Source organism: Nicotiana tomentosiformis, chromosome 8 (assembly GCF_000390325.3).
Source record: "Nicotiana tomentosiformis chromosome 8, ASM39032v3, whole genome shotgun sequence".
NCBI classification, from domain to species: domain Eukaryota; kingdom Viridiplantae; phylum Streptophyta; class Magnoliopsida; order Solanales; family Solanaceae; genus Nicotiana; species Nicotiana tomentosiformis.
In genome coordinates, this window is record NC_090819.1 from 106843598 (window position 1) to 106867692 (window position 24095).

The 24095-nt window shown below is 37.2% G+C and overlaps 1 protein-coding gene and 1 long non-coding RNA gene across 2 annotated transcripts; one reads left to right on the top strand and one right to left on the bottom strand.

Moving 5' to 3' along the window:
- Window positions 1–4971: 4971 nt before the first annotated feature.
- On the bottom strand, window positions 4972–17022 carry LOC104120093 (thiamine-repressible mitochondrial transport protein THI74). The gene is made up of 8 exons (XM_009631783.4): window positions 16537–17022; window positions 14703–15104; window positions 14319–14536; window positions 12067–12137; window positions 11876–11977; window positions 6460–6577; window positions 6234–6369; window positions 4972–5464 (listed from the first exon to the last, which is right to left on the bottom strand). The coding sequence occupies exons 1-8, from the start codon at window positions 16615–16617 to the stop codon at window positions 5402–5404; spliced, it is 1191 nt and encodes a 396-aa protein (XP_009630078.1). The 5' UTR covers window positions 16618–17022; the 3' UTR covers window positions 4972–5401.
- Window positions 9814–10474, top strand: LOC138896932 (uncharacterized). Its single transcript, XR_011410543.1, has 3 exons — window positions 9814–9881; window positions 10129–10247; window positions 10337–10474. It is a non-coding gene; the product is annotated as an uncharacterized lncRNA (long non-coding RNA).
- Window positions 17023–24095: the final 7073 nt, after the last annotated feature.

Consider the following 24095-nt stretch of genomic DNA (forward strand, 5'->3'; position numbering starts at 1 on the left):
CGGTCCTATCCGGTTAGGACCGTTTAGGCCCACCACCCATGTGGGCTTGCGGTTCTGGGCCGGTCCCTGTCCTAACCGGCCCACATGCCACCCCTACTCCCCTATGAGACCGGCCCACTACCCGGCCCACCATCCCACGGTCCCGGTCCTATCCGGTTAGGACTGTTTAGGCCCACCGTCCATGTGGGCTTGCGGTTCTGGGCCGGTCCCGATCCTAACTGGCCCACATGCCACCCCTACCCTCATCCAATAAAACTCTACCTTTTTCGTCCTTGATGCACTTCACTTGGTCCAAGTCACGCGCCTTCCTTTCTCGCGCCTTGGCTAACCTGAACAACCTCTTATCCCCTATATATATATATATATATATATATATATATATATATATATATATATATATATATATATATATATATATATATGTGTGTGTGTGTGTGTGTGTGTGTGTGTGTGTATGTGTGTGTGTGTGTGTGAACGTGTGTTGCACATTAATAATGATACGTGATGGTTTAAATATTTATTTATACGAAGGAATACAATATATATATATATATATATATATATATATACACACACACACACACATATATATATGTGTGTGTGTGTGTGTATGAACGTGTGTTGCACATTAATAATGATACGTGATGGTTTAAATATTTATTTATACGAAGGAATACAAAATTTAATTAATGAGAGAAATTTTATGTATAATAATACAACAATCATCTAAATGCCAAAAAATATTATTATATTAGCATAATATGTGAATTTAAAATAAAAGGACATCATCAGAACTTACACAAATGATCAATTTAGTCATATTCGTTAGATAATTATGGATTGTAGTTTAAAAATATTTAATGTGATGGTATCTTACCGAATATTTTTTTGTAGACAATATTTTTTTGTGTATGTATGTTTCCTTCTAATATTTTGGCTGCTTTGCCATAACCAGAACTATTGTTGTCGATATTGATATCCCTCTTGAAAGTGCAACATATAGTTGTTCGTGAAAGAAAATATATTATGATAAATATAGTCCAATATTAGGATGCTTATCCGTGTGCTTTATTTATTATAAATGTAAACGTACTGAAATTATTTTCACACAAATTTAAAAGGATATTCTTTAGTTCCGGAAGACGAAAGTTGAATTCAGAGATAAACACATACTTAAAAGCACATTGACCAGTATCATAATTTCTGCATGTATGATGTTATTGTCAAAACTTCTATATACCATATGTGTGCTATTACATTAAGCTATTCGGCGTATCTAGGTTTTTCAGTAGCATGGCAGGCATATTTTTCTTTAAAATTAACCTATATATATAACGTTATTGTCAAAATTTCTCTATACCATCTGTGTGCTATTACATAAGCTATTCGGCGGATCTAAGTTTTTCAATAGCATAAGGGGCATATTTTTCTTCAAAATCAACCTATATGCGATGGAAGATCAATTTTAACTTAGTGTATTATATATACGGTAACACTAACATATGTAAAAAATAACTTGACAACATCTACCATTTGGTATGAAAATATTTAAGTATTTTTCTTGGTAGTAATTGTTGGTATCATCGTCTGTTGAGTCAAAAACTGAAAAATATTACCAATTAACCTTTTATGTTGTTGATCGACATATTCATTTCTGCTAGCTAAGATAGCTCTTTAATTTCTATAATATAATTTGCACAAATTATATTTTAGTCTAATATTGAAAATATTTTCCTTATTAAATGCATTACTATTAGTGTTGGGGTTGATAACCAAATATTTTGGAAGAACCAAATCATCTTTTATTGGATGCTCTTTTTTATTTCCGACATGAAGCAAGAAGTCATTGAATGCCGGATTTGTTCTTATTTTTATATTTCTTATTTTAGTTGTATGACCTCATAATAAAATCGTTGCTGGTACACCACTTGTTATTCTTGCAAACAGTATCATGCCTTTTGATCTAACATTTGCAAGTAATGTATGACATATGAGTATTATTTTGATTCCGCCAGAGGCATCTACAAAGGATAATCTCATTATACTAGAATTGACTCTTTATAATATAGTTTTGAAAGTTTGTTCTTGTTAAAGATTTAGCTTTGATTCTGCTTCCCCAGACACTTGTATGGCCTTTTGATTCTTATTAATATACTAACCTTTTTTACTTTGTGTTCTAATTTTTTTTTAATCTCTAACGCTCTTTTTATGAAATAAATTTATGTACTCTAAGATTTTTTTTAACTTGAAAAATAATTTTACTCATATGATGAATTCAAACAAATACTAGAATTGGATTCCCTTGCTAAATAATTAATTGAAAGATTTAATTATTTAGTCTTAAAATAAAGAAAGAATTTATCTTTGGTTGATTCAGGTTTTAATATCAATTCATCTATTTTTTGAATATTTAATCGTAATTATAATTTTAGCACCGTAAATTTATTGATCTGACATTCCACTTTAAGATCTTTATGTTTGCAGAATTATTAGTGGTATTAACTCTTACCAATCATTTTTCTTTCTCTTTCTCACACATTTATATTCTTAAATATTTTTTTAGTTATTTTTTAATAATTCGGTATATTTTTTAATATTACACGAAAAACTAATAGTAAAATAATATTATTTGAGTAGGAAAGCAGTTTAATATAATATAAAAATATTTTATCGTGGGAATATTTATTTTTCTCAATTTCAACGCTTTATGCAATCCATTTAATATTAATTCTATTTTTTCTTGATATTAGACATTATAGAGTGGTAATGTATTGCCAATATAGAGAATTCTTATAAAATTAATTTTATTAAGCCTTCCTACATATTTTTAATAATAATTTAAAAGATATTTTTTTATTAATTTTAAAATCTTAAATATTAAAAAAACATAAAAGGTATTATAGTCCAAAAATAGGTTTATACAGTTATGTCCAATGAGTTATTATGTTTAATATTTTAGAGCTATTTTGATCTATCAATATTGTATTTGTGCTCGTATAATAATATAGGCTCACCTTTTCTAAATGAATTTGGATAATATAATACATTCCCAAATTAAATTAGTAATAGGACAATATAATACCTTTTCAAATTAAAGTAGTAATAGGAATTTTTAAGAAATATATCCTAACGTATATTAATAGGAAACCTAACGTATTCCTAGTTGTTTTATGTTTACATGCTAACATATTATATGTCTATGCCCAAAAGTTTATACTAATAGAATTCCAAATATTAATCATGTAGGATTCCTAACGTGTAGTATTATGTCGTAAAACTAATAGTATTACAAGGTTAATGTCTAGAATTCCGGTTCTGTCCTTTTATTGTGAGTTATTATACTTAATATTATAAGGTTATTTTTGTAAACCAATATTATATTCATACTTTTATAATAATATAAATAGATAGATAGATAGATATAGATATATTGTCGGTTTGGTTTGTTTTTTCCGATTATTTTTTATTTAAAACCAAAACTAAAACAAATTTTGTAGGTTGTTAAAATTAAAAACCAAAACCAAATCAAACAAAAAGATATCGATTTTTGTCTTTGATTTGAGTTGGTTTTCGATTTGGTTTGATTTTTCGATTTTCTGTCAACACCCCTATCCATGTGATAGTTGATTTAAACGCATCCAATTCGTTGTTATAAGGGGTTTTCAAAATTTTAAACTTCATAAAGAATTTTGCAGTAATGATATGTTTTTGCTAAACACCCTTAATACAATGTGGACATAGACGGATCCGGAATTTAAACTCTATGGGTTCATCTTTTAAGATTTTTAGCATTGAATCCATTATATTTTTAAATTTATGGGTTCATATTTACTACTTTTACAATTGTAACGAATTTTTACATATAAATTTTTATTCCGCGTCGAAAGTTATAGTTCAACTGAACCCATTATTAATACACTACATACGCCCCTAGAATCAGACATTTGATTTTTTTTTGTTGAAGATGGATTACATAATTTACTCATACTAGAGTTCGTGAGTGAAAAATATAAAATTTTCCGAGTGACATTTTACTTTTATGATAACGGAATAACTCTCCCTCGTCGTTGACACATAGGAGAACGAGGAGCCGAAGGAATATAAAAACACAAGGACGAGGTTGACCTTGAGCTTCGTGGAAATATACTTACCTGGACAAGGTCAATGAGCCGGTGACTTCCATTGCACTTTGGAGGGGTGTCCGTCTAAGGTTGGTCCAAGTGGTCGAGCATACGTCATAATAGTGGGGGCATGCATTAGCGCGGCCCCTTCCCAATTCTTCGCACAAAGTTTTTCTTTTATGTTCTCCAATGGCCTAGAGTGCTCACACAGAGCTTTTTCTTTTTACAATTCCAGTACAATTTATGTGAACCTAATTTTTTTTAGTTCGTACCAAAAAGAATGATCTCTTTCCCTATTTAGAAATAATTTACCTTTATGTAATGATTTATAGTCACACAAAATGTGCCTAATTTTACATTACAAGTTCAAAAGTTTCTCTTTTCTTAAACTCCGTGCTCATTCAAATGAGTTCACATAAACGGAGGGAGTATATCAGTAGCTCATTCAACTTTACAATTCAAGTACTAACTTTTGACCGTGGAAATTCTAATAAGTTGGGTAAAGATCAAAGGTTCTTCGATTTGGCAAAGTTACAGGCCTACATCGATCTGATAGAGTGATAAACAAATATATAAATGGCCATTGGCCAAACACTCGAACTTTAGAAACTACACGTAAACTAGTGACTACTCTTTAACTTTTATTGACATTTTTAATTAAATCTATTAAGGTTATGTTAGACTGGACAAAAGGTATTTTTGTTCAGGACAGTATATATTTTAGGATTATGTAAGGACAAAATAAAGTTATATGTTTAAGGACAAAACAATCAACCCCAAACCTAAAGAACAATATTGAGAACAGGTAAACAGTCTAATTCTTGTTTATAGATAGAAAGAAAGAGACCGGTTTAAAAAAACAAGCCTTTTGACCGTGGAAAATGTGCATAAAATTACATATTATATAAGCCGACTGTTGGGAGATGAATTGAACAAACATAATCATACCACTCAATATTTACATCGGATTTAAAAATGACAACTTTGAGAAAGAATTATCAAAAGAATCAAAGGGGAAAAAAACATTTGGAGATCAAAAGCTTAAGATGGGGGACAACAATGAATACATTGTTATTCAATTTTTGCAGTCACACAATAGTAGTATAGTGGCCATCTTTTTGCCTCTTTTCATATGCCATAGGCATATATCAGCACATATCAATGAACGCCTATATTCAACTGTCCGATAAATCCACCTTTTCTTGAACAATGAAGCAGGAAGTGGTACTAATAAAAGATGTAGCGATCTCTGTATTGAGCTAGGGAAATTCCACCAAATGTTATAGTCCCATAAGTTTTGAAATCCAGTCTGATATATTAGCTATTACAAATCCTGCAAATACCTGCAAAAAAAGATGCATAAGCCAAGCCATATCATATTTTGCCTGTGGATCAATTGATTAGCATTTAGCAATGCCTCCTTAAAACTAGAAAATGAGCCAAAAGGTAAGCATTTGAGCACTCCAAACAAAAAGAGTTGGACTAATCATAAAGGAAAGACTCCACCTACAATATGGGATTTTTTTTTTCTGCTCCATTTTCTTGGTCAGAATATGGAATACTCAACTTTAACAGGTATAACTCTCGGCTTTTCAATAGTACAACAAGATGAAACTATTCCAGCTAAACCACACTGGTTAACTTAAGAGGTGAGGGTGAGACTATTCCAGCTACACTACACTGGTTAACTTAAGAGGTGAGGGACAGAAAAGAACCTCAGCTCGAAGTTTAAGTAAATAGACACAACGCCTCATTCTGCGACCAGATTTGCAATTTGAGGACTTAATAAATGTACCAAACGGACCACGTTCCAGTCATAAGATTCTAGCAAATGTGACTTATGCTGAGAAAGACTCCAACCAATTCACCGATGCATTTTAAAATGCAAAATAGATTTAAATATGACATTATCTTTCTCTTATCATTTCTAGAGCCCTAAAATGTCCTTGTTTTTTAATTAATTAATATCAGATTAATGCAATTCATATTCCTCAATTCTCATGGTCTCAGCTTCTGTTTGACAGTACAGCATATTCATTTAATGGAACATGCTGTAAATTGCAACATTAGTGTTAAAATCAAGTTTTATTGTCTGCATTAATAGATTGTTACCTGTGCTGAGCCAAGAATGTAAATAGCAGAATAATGACGTCCATGAATCACCATGTCAGCCACCATCGCAAGTGGAATTGTGAGAGACATGCCTAGGGTTGCAACTAATGGAGTTGTCCAAACAACACACAGTGCCCTAAGAACAAAAAAGCAAGTTATGGGTAAACTTGACAAAGCAGAGGTTAAGAGAGTATGTACTAGTGGTGGATAACTTGATCTTTCATACCAAAAGTAATCCGAGAGAACACTTCCTACGAGTCCATTGGCCAAAACAACTTCGTCCAATTTAGCAGAATGAGGTATTGTGAACTTGGGTTCAATACCTAGGGCTGTCAACGGCCAGACTGAAAAAAAGAAGATGAATTCACATCATAAATTAGATTTTAAAGACATCAGTCAAATAATACACAAAAATAATGTTGAGTGAATTATCTTGATTTTGAAATAGTGAATAAATTTAAAATGAACCAACTTGTCCACTAGCTTTCTCTAATTAGATATTAAGAAGATGCATAAATGCATAATTGCATTGCTTTTTTATGAATGCAGTGGGAAAACTATCTATCAGTTCATTGATCTTACATGTTATCAGACTTCAAAACATCTACTCTTCCAATTTTGAATCTCCCATCCGACTGTTATATAACATACTTTTCTTAGCAAGAAGCAGACTCAGAAAAAGAGCAACTTTAAAGACATTAAGATAATCCTTAGTTGCATTCTTATGCACTCTAATCTGTAACTGACATATTTTGTTAAAGAACTAATTTCAAAGTGAAGGACATCAACAAACAAGAGATGTAAACGAGAGTATTAAATCCATTTCAGTGAATCCCTACCCTTTTTTGTGACCACATAGTCCTACCTGATACTGGCAATTGGAAAAGTGAGGCCCAGGTTATACCAGTGTTTAAAAAAGCGCCCGCTTCCTCGCTTTAAGCGAGAAGCGAGGCGAAGCGTGAAGGGCAGCGCTTCAGCAAGGTGAAGCGACTCAGGTCAGTAAAAGCGACCGCTTCTCTGTAAAAAGCGAGAAGCGGGGAAAGCGAAGCGAAGCGAAGAAGCGTCCGCTTCTCTGTTTTAAAATACCCAACCCTATTTTATTAAAAACGAGTTTTTGGATTAAACATTGGTCTGGACTTCTTCAACAACAGCGACTAGGGTTCTTCTTCTTCTTCTTCAACTTCAAGTTCAAGACTTCAAGACTTCAACAGGCTAAGTTGCTCTGACACGGCAGTTTAGGTGCCGTACCCGTGTCGACAAGACACTAGTATGGGTGTGGGTATGGGATCCGTACCGGATTTCGTCAAACAATTTTGGATACTTTGACCGCGACGGACGGGAAAATTCGAGATGAGATACAATTTGATTCTTGAAATCAAAACCAAAACTAGGGTAAATTTGAAGAAAATAGCATACCTATCTAGGAAATCAATCCTTTACTTATCTACAAGTTGAGAATAAAAAAGAAATCCACACTTTACAAGCTATACATAAGTATTCCACAAAATTTCTCATAATTTAGATATATTTTTATATTTTTATTTTTTTGAATTATTTTTAGCTGGATCCCCGCACTCGTATCCGTACTAGGATCCGTGTCACCGAATCTTAGAATTTACATCTCGAAGGTCCGACCTTTAGATCTGCACCCGTGTCGGACACTTGCACCCGTGTCCGAGCAACTTAGTCAACAGGTATGTTCTGAACTTCTGATTTTCATTCTTCTTCTTCTTCTTTTTCTTTTTCTTTCTAAACGTCCAAAAAGTGGCGAAATACTGGCGAATTTTTTCCAGAAAATTACTGCCCAATTTTTCCAGTTTTTAACAGAGAATTCCTCTAATTTTTTATATCCTTTATTCTAGTTCTTATTGCCTTTCTTATGTGTTATGTAGTTATTCTTTTAATGGCGTCAAAAGAAGAAAGGAAAGACCCGGCTTGGGCTTACTCTGAAAGAGTTTGCGAGACCAACAAGATGGCAATTAGATGTCTTTTTTGTGACAAGATTTCAAATGGGGGAATCTATCGTCAAAAAGCGCATCTAATCGGTGGTGATCCAAATGTCGCATCTTGTCCTAAAGTTCCGTCGCATGTGAAGGAAGATTTGAAAGCATTCCTTCAAAAAAAAAAAAAAAAGAGTTAAAGACTCAAATGATTCATGAACAACAACTGTATAATCTTGATGACGATGATGAAACAGAAGAAGGTGACGATGCTTCGTCGCTTCCACCAAAATCACAAAAGCGGGGAAGGATGCAACCAATGTCTTCTAGTTGTGGATCTACTGGCAAGACCAAAGGTCCTATGGATTGTTACTTCCCGCAAAAATCTGGAGATAAGGAAGGAAAAAGTGGTAATCCTCAAATTGATACCAAAGCGATTTTGAGGGATCGTGCAGTTACAATGTTTGCGCGATGGATGTATGATGTAAGTCTTCCTTTTAATTCTGTTAATTATACTGACACTTTTTCTGCTTTTATTGAGGTCGTAGGCCAATATGGTCCAGGAATGAAGCCTCCAACTTATCATGAAGTTAGAGGGCCATATCTAAAAAGAGAGGTGGCAAAGGTGAACAAAATCGTGGAGGAGCACAAAGTAGAATGGAACAAGGTTTGGTTATTCCATTATGATGGATAAGTGGACGGCGAGAAATGAAAAAATGATCATTAATATCTTGGTGAATTCTCCTAAGGGAAGCCGGTTTCTTGAGTCCGTTGATGCAAGCGACTCTTCGACTGATTGAACCAAAATGTACTCCTTGTTCAAGAGTACAATAAACTCTATTGGAGCAGAAAATGTTGTTCAAGTTGTCACGGACAACGCCAGTGAAAATGTTAAAGCTGGTAATTTGATGTCTGCTGGGTACCCGCATATTTATTGGACTCCGTGTGCAGCACATTCCATTAATTTGATCTTCGGTGACATTTTCAAGGAAAGACCCTTCAGTTCAGTCTTTAATCAGATAATTAGAGTGCATTCCTATATTGTTCAAAGGCCTTTGTTATTGAATATGATGAAGAGATTCACTAAACAAAGAAGCTTGGTGAAACTTGCAAAGACAAGATTTGCTACTGCTTTCTTGACTTTGCATAGGATGTATGAGCAAAAAAGCAATTTGAAGAAGTTATTTGTTTCAGATGAGTACACTGCAGTGCCTATAGAAGAGAAGCTGAGGGAGAGAATCTGCAAATATTATACTTTCTCCTTCATTCTGGAACAATGTGGTTCATGCATTGAAGATTGGTGGTCCTTTAGTTAAAGTGCTTCGTTTGGTGGATGGGGAGCAAAGGCCACCAATGGGCTACCTGTACGAAGCAATGGATAGGGCAAAGGAGGCTATTCAAGTCTCGTTTAGTGATCAAAGAAAATACAAAAGAGTCTTTGAGATCATAGATAAAAGGTGGGATAGTAAGCTTAATAGCCCTTTGCATGCAGCTAGACTTGTTTTGAACCCGGAACTGTTTTATGACAATGAAGAGAGGATTCTAGGAGATGAACCTTTGTGGAATGGATACTATGAATGTATTGAGAAGTTGATACCTGAAGAATCCGTGCAAGATAAAATAACATAGCAATTTAGTATTTATAGGAATGCTGAGCAACTTTTTGGAAAAAACATGGCGATTAGACAAAGGAAGACGAAGTCACCAGGTGAGCGAGTGTTTATGGGTTGCTTTAGTGGTAAGCACCCTCCACTTCCAACCAAGAGGTTGTGAGTTCGAGTCACCCCAAGAGCAAGGTGGAGAGTTCTTGGAGGGAAAGATGCCGAGGGTCTATCGGAAACAGCCTCTCTACCCCAGGGTAGGGGTAAGGTCTGCGTACACACTACCCTCCCCAGACCCCACTAGTGGGATTATACTGGGTTGTTGTTGTTGTTGTTGTTATTCTACTTCTACAGTTGAATGGTGAAAGCAATATGGCCATTCCACTCCAGATTTACAAAAGTTTGCCATCAAGGTTCTAAGTCTAACATGTAGCTCATCCGAGTGTAAAAGGAATTGGAGCGTGTTTGAACATGTAAGAACTAAGAAGAAAGATTTAGTATATTGAGATAATTAAATTATATCTCAATTGTCCTAATCTTACTAATTACTTATTATTTGCAGATTCATACCAAAAAGAGGAACAAACAAACCTTGAAGTGTCTCAATGATCTAGTATTCATTAAGTACAATAGAACATTGAGGCGTCGTTACAACGCTCGCAATGTAATTGATCCAATTAGTTTGGACAACATCGATGATGCTAATGAATAGCTAACTGGAGTCCCGGAAGATCATGCAGATGAAGAAGTATTTGAGGACACTTCTGATTTCACTTGGAGTGATGTTGCGGAGGCGCGTGGATTTGGGGAGAGGATTTACAGTTTGAGGGGGAGTACCTCAACTTCAAGTTCACAGAGGAAGAGAAAAGAGGCAGCTACTTTGTCCCTAGTTGATGAAGAAGAAGTTGAAGAAGATGACGAGCAATATAATAATGATAGCGGAATACAAGAATTTGACAATCTTGTAGAAGAATAGGATGCTCATTTTGTGCTTTAATTGATGCTACTATTTAGTTTTTACATTGAAGTATTGAACATTTGCTTACAATTACATGTGTTGTCTATGCAGTATTTATTTTAATTTTTTTTTAAAATTCCGCTTCACTTCAAAAAAGCGAGCGCTTCGCTTCTCGCTTTAAGCAAAATGGGGGTTGTCGCTTTTTCTCGCTTCACGCTCTTCACAACAGTGGGTTATACTATCCTATTAAACCATATTTACGTGTAAACATTAATAATGAATCATATCCTGTCATCTTGTATAGATGATACAGAAGCCTGGGATTCACAAAATTTACCCAAACATCAAATGTGTAAATAGGATTGGTGAGCCCCCAGTCACAAATAGCAAGTAAAAGGTCACCAGAATTTGAATCAAAATTGACCAACATCGCTCACATTTAAAACTTTGTGAAGTACTATACCGGCTAGCCCATTCTCTTAATCATTTTCCACAAAGAAAAAATTGTTGACAACACATGCAAGTAATGGAAAGGAACAGTATCCAGCATCATACACTAAGTCAAGTCCACTACAACTAGTCACCATTTAAATTGCAAAATCAAGACGTTAAAGGAAGTGTCTGACTACAATTTCATCAACTTACGTATGGTCTAATAAATTCAATAGCTTTGGAGTTAAATTGATCAACCAACTACAAAAGTAATCAGAAAATCGATGTAACTTCACAACTTGCATTTGTCTAGATTTACCTGCCCAAAGTGATATATAGACATACTGTAGCAGAAGATTACAATTTGAGTATGAGAAAATACAGCCAGTAAGTCGTTGTCCTATATTATAGCCTATCTAAACATGACTTATCTGATAATAAAACGGCTTAAATCATAGCTGTCTTTATCAGATTTTCATAGGATCACAGACAAACTATACGGGAGTCTCATCATATTGCAACATTTCTACTTTACAAGCTTAAATATGTTTTACTCTCAACCTCAAACCTGAACTTGGAAACTTGGAGAAAGAACTATTTCAGAAGACTTGCTCACAGAGCATGCCAAAGAGCAAAATGAGGAGACTGCTTGTTATATAACTCTACATATCAGCAACAACTAAACATTAGTGCAAAAGAATCAAATCTTACCAAGCCACCACATGGTCACAAGGGTACACAACCCTATGTACCCGAACAATTTTTGCATATCTACTCCTTTTCCTTCCTCACCAGCAAACTTTTTAAGAAGAACTGCAGATCATTAAGAGAAAACATTATTCATCTGTCATATTATATAACTAACACTTCGGTATCAAGACTTAATCCAGAAGAAGCCTAACCAGTGAACAGCCCATAAGACATAGCTGATAGAAGGCCAAAGAGATCCCCGAGGAGAGAACGTTCGCCACTTCTTTAAAAGAAACAAAAAGTTTAACTATCAGTCAACACCCTGAAACACAATTGAGAGGAACACTGATGAAAACAACAGAAAATTTAGTTCTCAGACGAAAATCCAAATTTTTAAATCACAAAGAAGATGCAGTTTTATCTTTAATGTCGTGATCGGACATTAAAGGATAAAAAGATTGACGTCTCAAGTTTCTTTACAACAAGGATAAACATATATATATTTGTGCTTGCCACTACTTAGAAACTCTAAGCACCCTGTTAAAGTAAGGCATGCAGAACTAGGCTGACTCGTTCGTTGTCTGATACAGGGGTGAAGATGAATTTGTTACAGTATAGTGACTGGTTTCTGCTAGCATTTCTTTTGCAGTTTCTCTTTCTTGAGAACAATTTTCTTAGCTGCTATTTCATCATAATCTGGTAGCTTAGGATGGACATGGCTATTCAAAGATGATATATTTCCAGGCTCTTGAACTGGAAAGGAATTTGACCAAAGAAAGTTGCCCACGAGGTTATCTTTGGGCCTTTCAGGTGGTAGATTGAAGGTGAAGAAGGTTGAACAATGGTATAAATGATGATGTAACGGAAAGAAAAGAGGAATGGAGTAGTGAGAAGTGGTGTCAATGTGAAGTTTGATGGCTGGCCGTGAATTTTCACAGGTGAGGCCGTGATCTTTTTCCGGCTACCTCTATTAATACCCAAAGAAAGAAAAACAAGAATTGGATAAGGCAACGTAGATATGGCTGACATGGATAATGACGTGTTGTCATGATTAGTGCAATTGAAGAATGCGCGAGGTTAGAGGCTTAAAACACTTCTGTACAAATTAAGGTGTCTAGTTTAGGACCCATGGAGTTGGGTGCCAGGAACAGAATTCCGTGCAAATTAATGTGTTTATTTGCCTACTATGCCAAATTCAAAAGAAAGTTCGGAAAAAGAAGAGACTGAAAAAGAAATCAAAGAAGCTTGGGAAAGCGAAAAAGGAAATACAATCATTAAAGAGAAGAAAATAATGATGCACCATCAGCAAGTAAAAATACATTAGAAACAGAAGTTATCCCCCAGCGCCCGCTCCCTCCATCTCACATTTGCCGGCTTAGCTGCTATTTCAGTTGGCCCTGCTTGATATCTGCCCTATGCCCCCAAACCTCTCTATTTCCTGACTCCCTAGACAACACACACACACACACACCAAGATCACCAGCAACACTTCCACCTCTTCCTCTCGAGCCGCTCACATCTCACGATAGCACCATCCTTGTCTCATCCAACTATTGCAGCTTCATCTTCCCCTTTCCCAGCCAAAGAGGGTGGAAACTCCCTTCCCCTCCTCCCTCTAGCCCTGTTGCGGACTTGCAGACTATAACATTACCACCGACTTGCAGCCGATCTCTTGCCCGAATAATACCTCTGTCTCCAACGCCTCCACTGTGTTACCCCTTTCCCCACTCTAAGCCATCGTCGACCTGCTTTTTTTCCAGTATACTCTTTGGTGACACTACCTACCTCAACCAAGGAGTTCCAGAGTACCCATTCCTTTCTTTCTTACTTTTCTGAACTGTCATAATTGCTAAATCAACCCACCTATAATGCTATTTGACTTGTTTTGCCAAAAATACATGCGCAGTTGCCACAAAATTGGAGACTAGATATGCTGCAGCAGGATTCGCAGGTACTAACTAACATAGGAGTTTGCACTATGAAAGCCCAAAGTACAAGAAACCTTGACATTATTACTGTTAGTACAGTTAGCGAAACAGGTAAAAGTCAATAAAGAGCTGAAATTCATGGTTCACAAGAATGTGATGTCAGGAATATGAGCTATTTTCTAACCTCACATATCCATTTATCAGTTCGTCTATGACCAATTACAGCAGACCTACTTCTTTCTATTCTTCTTTGTAATTGAATCATTGAACCTAATTTTTCCACCTAAAACTGGAAATTTCAGTGTCACATATTAGCCAGTAAAGAATCACAGAGCAAAACAAATGCAGCAAGACAAGTAAAATACATAAATTATTCATATAATAAGGAACCGCACGTCAAAAGAAACCCAATTATGACTCTTTACACCAAACATAACTTCAACCAGCAACTAAGAGACCTATTCTGAAATCGATAAAACCTAGGTGCATCAGAAATACATAGAAAGCAGCTTCTGTGAAGTGCAGGAATGCCTTACGAGGAAGAATCCAACTTAGATTCATCAGTCGCCCATGTTTTTCCAAGAGTTGTCATCACAACGCCAGACATGCTAACAAAGACTGCAACTACCTTCGCCATATTTAATGAGTCTTCACCCAGTAATACACCAACAAAAAGAGTGAATAATCCCGACGTAGAAGATAGTACTGTTGTGCTTGCAACACTAGTATGCTCAAGTGCTGCATTCGACAGGTACTGCAGAAAAGACAAAAGACACAAATAAGCTCAAACAAACTCAGACCATAGACTTTTCTTCCAAAGCAGGTTTTCCTTCTCTCTCTTTGTCCTTTCCTATTCACCTGGGAGAATTTCCCTTGGGCAAGGTAACAAAGTACAAGCATAACTAAAGTTGACATAGTACCTCAGTAATAAACCAGAGAGGAGCAAGATAGAATCCATAACGAGCAATTTGCCAGGTGGTTATTTCTTTTCCATTCTTTAAATCATCGGAATTACCATTGCATCTAGCAACTAAAGGTTTTCCTTCTTCCTCGGCAGAAAGATTTTCTTCACTATCTTTCCTATCAAATGATTTCAAGATTTCTATCTCGAAGACCTTCTGTACTGTATGCTTTAAAGGAGAACTACTATGTCTCATATATGATTCATTGCCAGTCTCAGAAATTTTATCAGCTCTACTACGGCGTCTCTTCAGCAAATCGCATATCCAATCCTTAAGAAATGCTACAGGGAGATAAATTACCAGCAAAGAAGCTCCAAGGTATGTGATTGCAAATGGCTGCTTATATTCTGAGAAAATGCCCTGGCACGGTACATACACAATAAAAATGTTTCAGTTCATCAGGTTGCAACATGTCCACCCGTGCAAATTTAAATTCAGTAATTCAAGAATATTCTTTGTCAAAGTAGTAATGAGAATTACAAAGGCCTTAGGAAATACTGAACTTATCATCTATAGTACATGGTGCATCTTTTACCATAGTTATCCGGGCACGGACATGAAAGATGTACTTTTGTTTACAAAACGCAAATTAATCCACGACTCTTCCTAATATAAATTTGACCTTTGAGAAGCAAAATGGGCAATAAGATCTGCACTAGGGAGTATCTTTTTCTTGTGCAACCTCATTAATGTGTGTTTAAAAACATAAAAACACTTGGGCTCAGGAGTAGAGACACCTAGGCAAACATGTGAGGTACAGTGAAAGTTCTGGCAATAGGCTAATGAGAATTTGCCCAGCACTGGAGCTTATGAGAACATAGCTTTCAAGGCATTAAGGATAAAGTTAATGCTTTTTTCTGGGGCGGATAAATAGGATGAAGTCAACGCTTCAAGGCTCACAGATGAGTAATTCAAATTAAGCATCTAATTTTTTGCGTTCCTTTTATATTTGTCACACTCTTAGATATCTTGTAAAGCATCACTAATAGTCATAGTTATAAAAATAGAGATGAAACATACAACAGATTAAGCCATGAGTAATGAGAAGCATCTCATTTGAACCACATGACAACTACTTGAACACCACATCCTCTTTCATCAGAAAATACATCAGAAGAAGAAAAAGAGTATCCTAAATCATGTCCGAATGACCCACAGCATAAGTTTATTTCTGTAGGGTAACATAATAAATAAGCCTAAACCTAATTGATGTTCTTATTTATGTCTTCAAAAACAATAAATGTGCTATCAGATCTCTAGCTACAATGCAATTCGTCCAAAATCATCAGAGCATAGAACAAACTACTGTTGTAACTTTTTTTTGCAAAGGTGAAACTACTGTTGAAACCCGAATCCCTAATGAAACTGATAATAAGAAATTTTCTGTAAATGTCACAAATACACATGCTGGAGTTCATTTTCTAGTTTCTTAATCCTCTGGGTAATATGTTAGCATCCATCCACATTATAAGCTGTTGACAGAAAAGTCAACTGACTGATAATTTCATCCCATATTCTGCACTGTGTTCCTATCTAATTTGAGATATACAAATCTAAACATTAAGACATCTTGATACAACAACTACACCTCAAACCCAAACCAGCCGGAATCGGCTATACAAATCCTCAATGCTGGCGTTAAAACTAACAATAAGCACTAATATTATGGGAAGACTAATAAAAATGTCAAAGTTTATCACTTTGTATAACTTGCTACCAAATTATGGTATACCCCAATAAAAAAACATACATAAAATATCAAGAGAAATGAGGAAAGAAAGAAAAATTTTACCTGGGTAACTTCAGCAGAGGTGACCCAAATAACAACAACAGCTGAAATAAGAAAGAGACCAGCTTTGTATCTCCAACCCATCACAACAAATAAAAAATAACTCAAAACCCAAATGGGTATTTTCAAGAATCACAAAATTGAACCAAAGATCTGAACTTTTTAGTTTGCCAATTGCTTTTCAACTTGTAATAAAACGTAAAGAAGACTCTTAAAAAAACTCAAATCTGACCCACTGGCTAAATAGTTTGGTTTGGATTGTTAGGTGTATGAATGAATGAATGAATTTATTAATTTAGAAATATATGAATGCTGAGTTGCTACGTTTTTAAGACAAACATGGAAAATAAGAATGCCAATAATATCGGAAATAATGGAGGGAAAATTGGTAAGAGGGTTACAAAATTTTCTGGAAATGTCAAATAATTAGTTAAAAGGGTCATGTTCATTTCCTCTTAGGTTCTTTCTATTTCTGGTTGTCGGTCGGCCGGCCGGATCTTGCTCCGCTGGATCATAATATTCAATATTTTTAGAGTTATTTCTATTTTTAGAAAGTAATACTCCATTTGCTTCAATTGTACAATATCTTTTCTATTTAACGTTTGAAATTGTTTGATTTTTCAATAATCCAAGTTAAATTTTTATTTTTAAAACCTGGTGTAATGTGTTTTTTAACAAATTAATTGTTAAATTATTTTTAAATATTTTATTTCTCTATCATTAAACGTATTACGTAAATCAAATTAAATTTTTAAACTTAGTACCCTAATGACCAAAAAAAGGGGAAAGAAATAAGAAAAAAGAAAGAGAGTAGATTTATTTAACATTTTAGAAAATGAAGAATGGGAGAGGCGTGCGGTAGTAGTAACTTTCAAAACAAGGTTTTATTTATTTGGGTGATACCTTACAATACAAGGACGGCGCATTTATTTAACCAATGTTAATTAGTTTGGAAAGAAAATTATGGACAGTTTGGTTCAAATTCAAAATCAGGTTTGTTTGACCAAAAATTATAACTTTTGGTTAAAACTATTGTATTTATGTAATGATGGATTAAACCTAGTTAATGATAATATCTCTAGATGAAACTTTATAACATGTATATAATGTGGAACAGATCTAGTGCGAGACTGACAATAATATACATTAAATATTTCAAAATGTATGAGTAATAATGGAGGAGTATCTAGCAATAAATAACAATATATGATATTTAAATTAAAAAAAATAGGAAAAGTGATTCACCCAATGATGAATGAACTAGATGATTGTTCTTCCTCACAATGATGAGTGACAGATAAATCCTAGAATGCTCGAACTATTCTCGGATCTGATGGAAAAGTGTAGAATAATATGAATAAGAATCTTGATAAAAAGGTAATCTTTGTATCTTTTACAAGAGAGAGAATCTTTATCATAAGTCTGTTCTTATCCGGTAAATATCACAAGCCTCTTTTCCCTATCTTTTTCCTCTTTATATGGGACACACCCCAAAAAAACTTAATAGTACATATGCCCAGAATATTCTAAAAACTATTATACTCCCACTATTATATTATTCTAAAAACTAGCCGTTACAGTTCTTTTTACAGTGCTCGACCTCAATTATTGTTGAGATCTCGATCACAAGCTTCGTCGTTTCCTGATCGACCTCGATCGACCCTTCCCTTGATATTACCCCGCCCTAAATGCTCGGCGGTAGATTTCGACCTATACAGTTAGTCTCTCCGCTTATTGAGGCCGTCCTCGTACGACCTCGATGAGCGAATTTTGTTGGTTATGGTCGAGAAGAGTAGGCGAGTGGGTCGGGCAGTTAAGTTTGGGACGAGTTGGCAACATGGCCTTTCGTGAGCCGCAACTTTTGGGGTTACGTCGTTTCTGCACTAGAGTGACGTCATGACATCATGCGTCATTATGATGCGTTTTTCCGATGCTTTGCGTCGTTTCCCATGTGACTGTCAGTTGAGGCTGCCGTTTCGATTCTAATGCTGGTAATGATAGCATAATCTCTTGGTTTTGGTGCCCGAATTCTTATAAATAGAGATATGATGACATTCATTTGTTCTTTACGTGTTTTTATCATCAAAACCTTGTGCCTTCTTCTCCTTCCTCCATTGCTGTGTGTCTTCTTTCCTGGTCTTAGTGATTCCTGTTGTTTCTAATCCATCTTTGCCTGAATATCCTTTCTCTCATCGAAGTTATGGCTAATCTATCATCTGGTTCTGGTGTGGGAACTGACCCTATCCCTTTGGCGGTGCTTATGCCTACTCACGCTGATGGTGTCTTTGTCGCCATCGACGATGAGAACTTTCCTACGGTAGAGGAAATAATTCCGCGCGGCAAGAAAGTTAGGTCTGACTTCTCGAAGGCGCCTGAAGATGAGCCCGAGGTCTCTAAGTCGGCGATGAAAAAGGCTGATCTAGCGGAGCTTAGGGAAATATTTGACATTCCTGCCGGCATCGATTGGGTCCCAGCAGGGCATGATGTGGTACAAATCCAACGCCCCGGGTATTGCGCTTTCTATGCATACCCCTTCCAGGTCATCTACGCTCTTCCCCTTCGCCCATTGGCGGAGGAATACTGTCGCTACTATTCCTACAAGCTCATCAGGATGCTTACTAAAATTGCGGAGTTGGCCGGGATCGAGATCACCCTCCGGCATCTGATGCATCTCTTCGCCCCTAGTTTCTATAGGGGGACAATGTTGAACCTTCACCATCAAGGAGGCAAATGTTTAGTGGTGAAGATAGATGACAAGGCAAGTCGTCAGTTCTGGCATAATTGTTTCTTTGTTAGAACCGAAGACGTGGTGGCCAAAGCGGATGGCTTCCTCGAGACTTGGAATTACACTTGTAAGTGTCTATTCTTCTTTTGTTAAAACGTTTAACCTGTCTATTTTAGTCGTAGGCTCTGAACTTTTGTCCCATCTTCGTGCAACCAAGACTACGCCCCCTCCTTTAGTCGGGGACATTTCTGACTGGATTGGCCGGGTTCTGCCTTACATCATGTGGATTCGTGAGTGGCCGGGCTTTGTTAAGAAGTTCGGGCCTGCTCCTTCCTTGGCCGGTGAGTTTATCTGTAGATATTTTTGCTGTTTTGGCCTCATGGTCGCCTACTTATTATAGTTCACTCTTGGTGGTGGTGATAACTTTACTTTGATTTTTCTTTTCCAGCTCGAGGATCTTCGAGGAGGCCGAGAGCTCCTCCTCCTGCATTTCGTAAGAGGAAGGTTGCCTCATCTTCGGCGTCTATTCCCTCGGTGGCTGCGGCTAGGCCTGCTCGATCATCCGCTTTTGTTCCTTCCTCATCCGCGGCCAGGTCTGCTCGGTTATCGGCCCCATCTACTGCTACCTCAACATTAGTTTCTTCTCTGTCTGTGAATATTTCAACAGCGGAGCTTCCAGCTTCCCCCTTGCACCGTCTTGTGGACGAGGAGGGGGAGTCATCGACAAGCGGTGGGAACTTGGTTCCCTGTAAGAGAAAATCTGTGGACGTTGGTGATGGGGTCACCCGGGCCGTAGATTCAGTAACGGATGATGTTGTCATCCGTGAGACGGAGACTATAGTACTTGAGGATGACTTCGAGGTGGCGTTTTATGTTCTGATAGTAGCGGGGCCGTCGAAGGCGTACCTTCTCCCTTTGCGACGGTAGGATCCGAAGGGCCGGCCGATATGGCTTCTGATAACTTGCGGCAAGAGGGGTCATCGACTTCGCAACCAGCTAACGAAGCTTCCTCACTGGCCGATGGGAGAGGCAAAGGCGTTGCCGAGGATGGCTACGAGGCGGGTTCTAACCTCGATGATGATGAGATAAGGATGATGGAGGAGGGATTTACCCAGCTGGAGGTGAGATTGGAGGGTCCACGCGGACTATTGCGATCCCCATAGATCAGGATTTATTAAAAGATACAGAGAACGTGGTTCCTTCCCTCGATCCCCTTTGCTCCGACATGGAGGGTCGAACTCTCCTAGAGCTAAATGATGCTACCTTATCGAGGAGCATAGCCGGCCTCGCCCTCAGGGTAAGTTTTTCAACACTTCATGTTTATGTTTGTTATGTTCAACGTTTAGGCCTCGTTCTTACTCTGTCTATTTTCTTTTTCTTTCTTTTCCATACCGTGATCTTGGAAATTGAAAGCATCCGAAGAGAGACGAGGCATAAGGCATTTTTATGAAGTTGCGGCGAAAATACCGCGAGTACCGTGGTAAGAACCGGGAAATTTGTAGGCGGTTTGGTAAGAGCGATAATCTGCAGGCCTTTCTAGATGAACTGAAGGATAAGGATGACGAGCTAGTGAGGGTCATCAAAGTGCAACGTCCTTGAGGGGACGCTAAGAAATAAAGAGAAAGAGCTCGATGTTAGCAGGGCTGTGGAGGCTCAATATGGCGATCTCCAGGCGCAGGTTCTTCACGGCGAGATTACTGAGAAGCAAAACGAGTTGGAGAGGGCAGAGTCTGCTTGTTCGACGGCTTCAAGGAAAGCGGAGGCCCTCGAGGTGGTGATCCGGACACTCCATTCTGAGCGAGAGATTAATTTGGAGACGGCAAGACTTAAAGAGGAGCGGCTCGATGAGAGGATTGGGGAGTTGGAGAAAGACAACTCCTTTCTTCAGGACCAGGTGGCCGCCTTAGAAGTTGAGAAGGCTCAAATGCTTGTGCAACCGTCATATTCTCATACCTCAGATTTCTCAACCGTTCCCTGGGGCTTGTACGAGGAATGGATTCACGTTGAGGCTCAGTTGGATGCATTTTGAGATTTGCATGCGGCGGGATCTATTCTTGGGGCCTCCCTTGAAGATGCTCATGTCAAGGTCCGTGAAGCTCGAATCGATTGCAGGTATGATCCTGTTACACCGGAGGCCGATGACGATGAGAGGGGTGTGGGTGTGGACCAGATTGAAGAGGACGCCCGGTATGAAGACGCGTACCCTGAGGGCGGTGGTGATGGCGAGGGCGCAGATGGAGATGACCCAGATGGTCAGGCCGATGGCATTGATGGGCCTGGTGGTGACCAGTAGTTTTTTTTCTTCCTTCTTATTTTTGCTGTGAACTTGTGCGTATTTTGTAGGCATATTTATGAGCCTTTGTAAAAATATTCTAAGTATGAAATGTCAACTTTGTTATTTGTACCTTATTCTCTTCCTGTTGTTCGTACTTGTATGTTTTTTGACTTTGTCGCTTGGTTGCCTTGATTTCCTTAGCCGTAATCACTTAGTTCGAATAAGGTCGAACATATCATGTGTTTAATTTTGGCTGAGGACCAGTAAGTGTTAGTTCGGACGAGGTCAAAAATATGGCCGAAGGCCAGTATATGTTAGTTCGAACGAGGTCGAACATAATCTATGTTTGACTATGGACGAGGGCCATTAGGTGTTAGTTCTAACAAGGTCGAACATAACCTATGTTTGGAAAAATATGCTTCTAAGTGCGGAATTTGTCGACATCGTAAACTTTAAGCATTGTTGCCTTGGTTGTACGTTTGGAGAAAATAGAAAAAATAAACTTCATGCATTGTTGTTTTGTTCATACACTTGGAGAAATTTAGCAATTTTCAGGTGTTGGTTGGCGTTCCAGTCCCAGTCTATCTAGTCCTGACGAGCGCAAAACACCACTTTAATTATGCTCGCTAGTCAAAGATAGTATAGTATAATATCGTATCCACAGGGATTTGAGTTAAACAGTATTTTCATAGTTTCTAGCTTGATTACTATCCAGGAGAATTAACAATCGAGGTTTTTATGATGAATAACTAAAATTAACTAAGAATCTAAAGCTATTGACTAATGACAATCGAAACAAAGGTAAGCAAGGAAGTTATCAATGGGAGAAAATTGGGGTTGATAGGATATGTGCAAGATAATATATGGGATCTAACTCTAGATAATTCACTTCTAATATTTAGGTGAGTATCTCGAATTTACTCAATTATTAGTTCAAATGTTTAGCAAAAACTCCTCTCTCGATTAAGTCTTAACCTCACAAGATGAACCAATTTAAGCACGTGAAGATATGCAAGAATGTGTAGTGGATTGGTCTTTAGGAGAATCTCTCTCGATTACCCTCCTAACTAAATTTAATCAATAATTCAACTAGCCTCTTTCGATTACTAATAAGAATTAATGAACTCAACCAACACTATAATGCAAAGATACCACAAGTTATGACTCTCTCGATTACATGAACAAGTGAATATAGAGGCAACAGTTAAATCATCCAAAAATGATTCAATACATAAACTAGAGTTATAATCCACAAACAATCATCAATACACCAAATCCATCAAACCCAAAGGGAACTACTACATAGATATAGAACAATTCATCACAAATATAATTAAAAAATAGGAAAGCATAAATTCAATCCAAACTCGGGTCTTGAGTGAGGACGGAATGATGAAATCCTTGTGCTTTTGCTCCTCCAAATCTTCCTTAGCCTCCTTAGGTTTAAAGTATGTCAAAAGTCTAGGAAATAACATTTTCCCATGTATTTATACCAATTAGGGTCGGGCCCATACGAAATCACCTTCTCCTGGCCGATATAGAAAAATTACTCTGTAAATATTGCACAGGCGTGTAATGCGTATTTGAAAGTTCGTAGTTAAATTAGGCTTGAAATGGCTAAAATAGGAATTTATGTTTGGAAGTTTGACCGGGGAGTTGACTTTTTGATATCGGGGCCGGATCCAGTTCTGAAAAAGTTTAATAGTTCTGTTATGTCATTTATGAGTTGTGTGCAAAATCAGAGGTCAATCGAACTTGATTTGATAGGTTTCGACATCAAATGTAGAAATTGGAAATTCTTAAGTTTCATTAAGCTTGAATTTGGGTGTGATTTGTGATTTTAGCATTGTTTGATGTGATTTGAGGTTTCAAATAAGTTCGTATGATATTTTAGGACTTGTTGGTGTACTTAGTTCAGGCCCCGAGGGCCTCAGGTGAGTTTCGAATAGTTAACAGATCAAAAGTTGGACTTAAAAAGGTGCTGCAATTTCTTCTGCTGGAAATGAAGAAATCGAGCCCAGGGTCGAAGGCCAGGGTCGAGGGTCAGGATCGAAGCCAAGGTCGATGCTCAGGATCGAGGGTCATGATCGAAGGCCAGAATCGAGGGCCATGATCGAATGCCAGGATCGAGGGCCATGATAGAAGCCAGGATCGATGCCCAGGATCGAAGGTCAGGATCGAGGGCCATGATCAAAGCCATGATCGAGGGCCATGATCAAAGCCTTGATTGAGGTCCAGGATCGAGACAGGTCTGAAGGTTGCCTGAACAAATCTATAAAACAGGGAACTTCGTCCCCTGTGCCATTTTTGACGAATTGGAGCTTGAGGAGAGGCGCTTTTTGATAGATTTTCAAGGAAAAACATTTGGGTAAGTGACTTGTTTAACCTTGTGTGGGAGAAATTTCCCCTAGGATTGATATTGATGTGATAATTGTAATGTGATGAAAGTCGTGTACACGAGGTGACGAGTGTGTACACGGGCTAAATGTGGAAGATTATGTCTTTGAATTTTTTGTAGAACACTGTTTCAAATTAATTAAATTATTTTATCTTGTATATTCT

Coding starts and splice junctions, on each gene's coding strand:
- LOC104120093 (XM_009631783.4), bottom strand. CDS start 16,617: ATGGGTTGGAGATACAAAGCTGGTCTCTTTCTTATTTCAGCTGTTGTT. Junction 15,105..16,536: donor CCTCTGCTGAAGTTACCCAG/GTAAAATTTTTC, acceptor GTACCGTGCCAG/GGCATTTTCTCAGAATATAA. Junction 14,537..14,702: donor CTCTCTGGTTTATTACTGAG/GTACTATGTCAA, acceptor TCTTTTCTGCAG/TACCTGTCGAATGCAGCACT.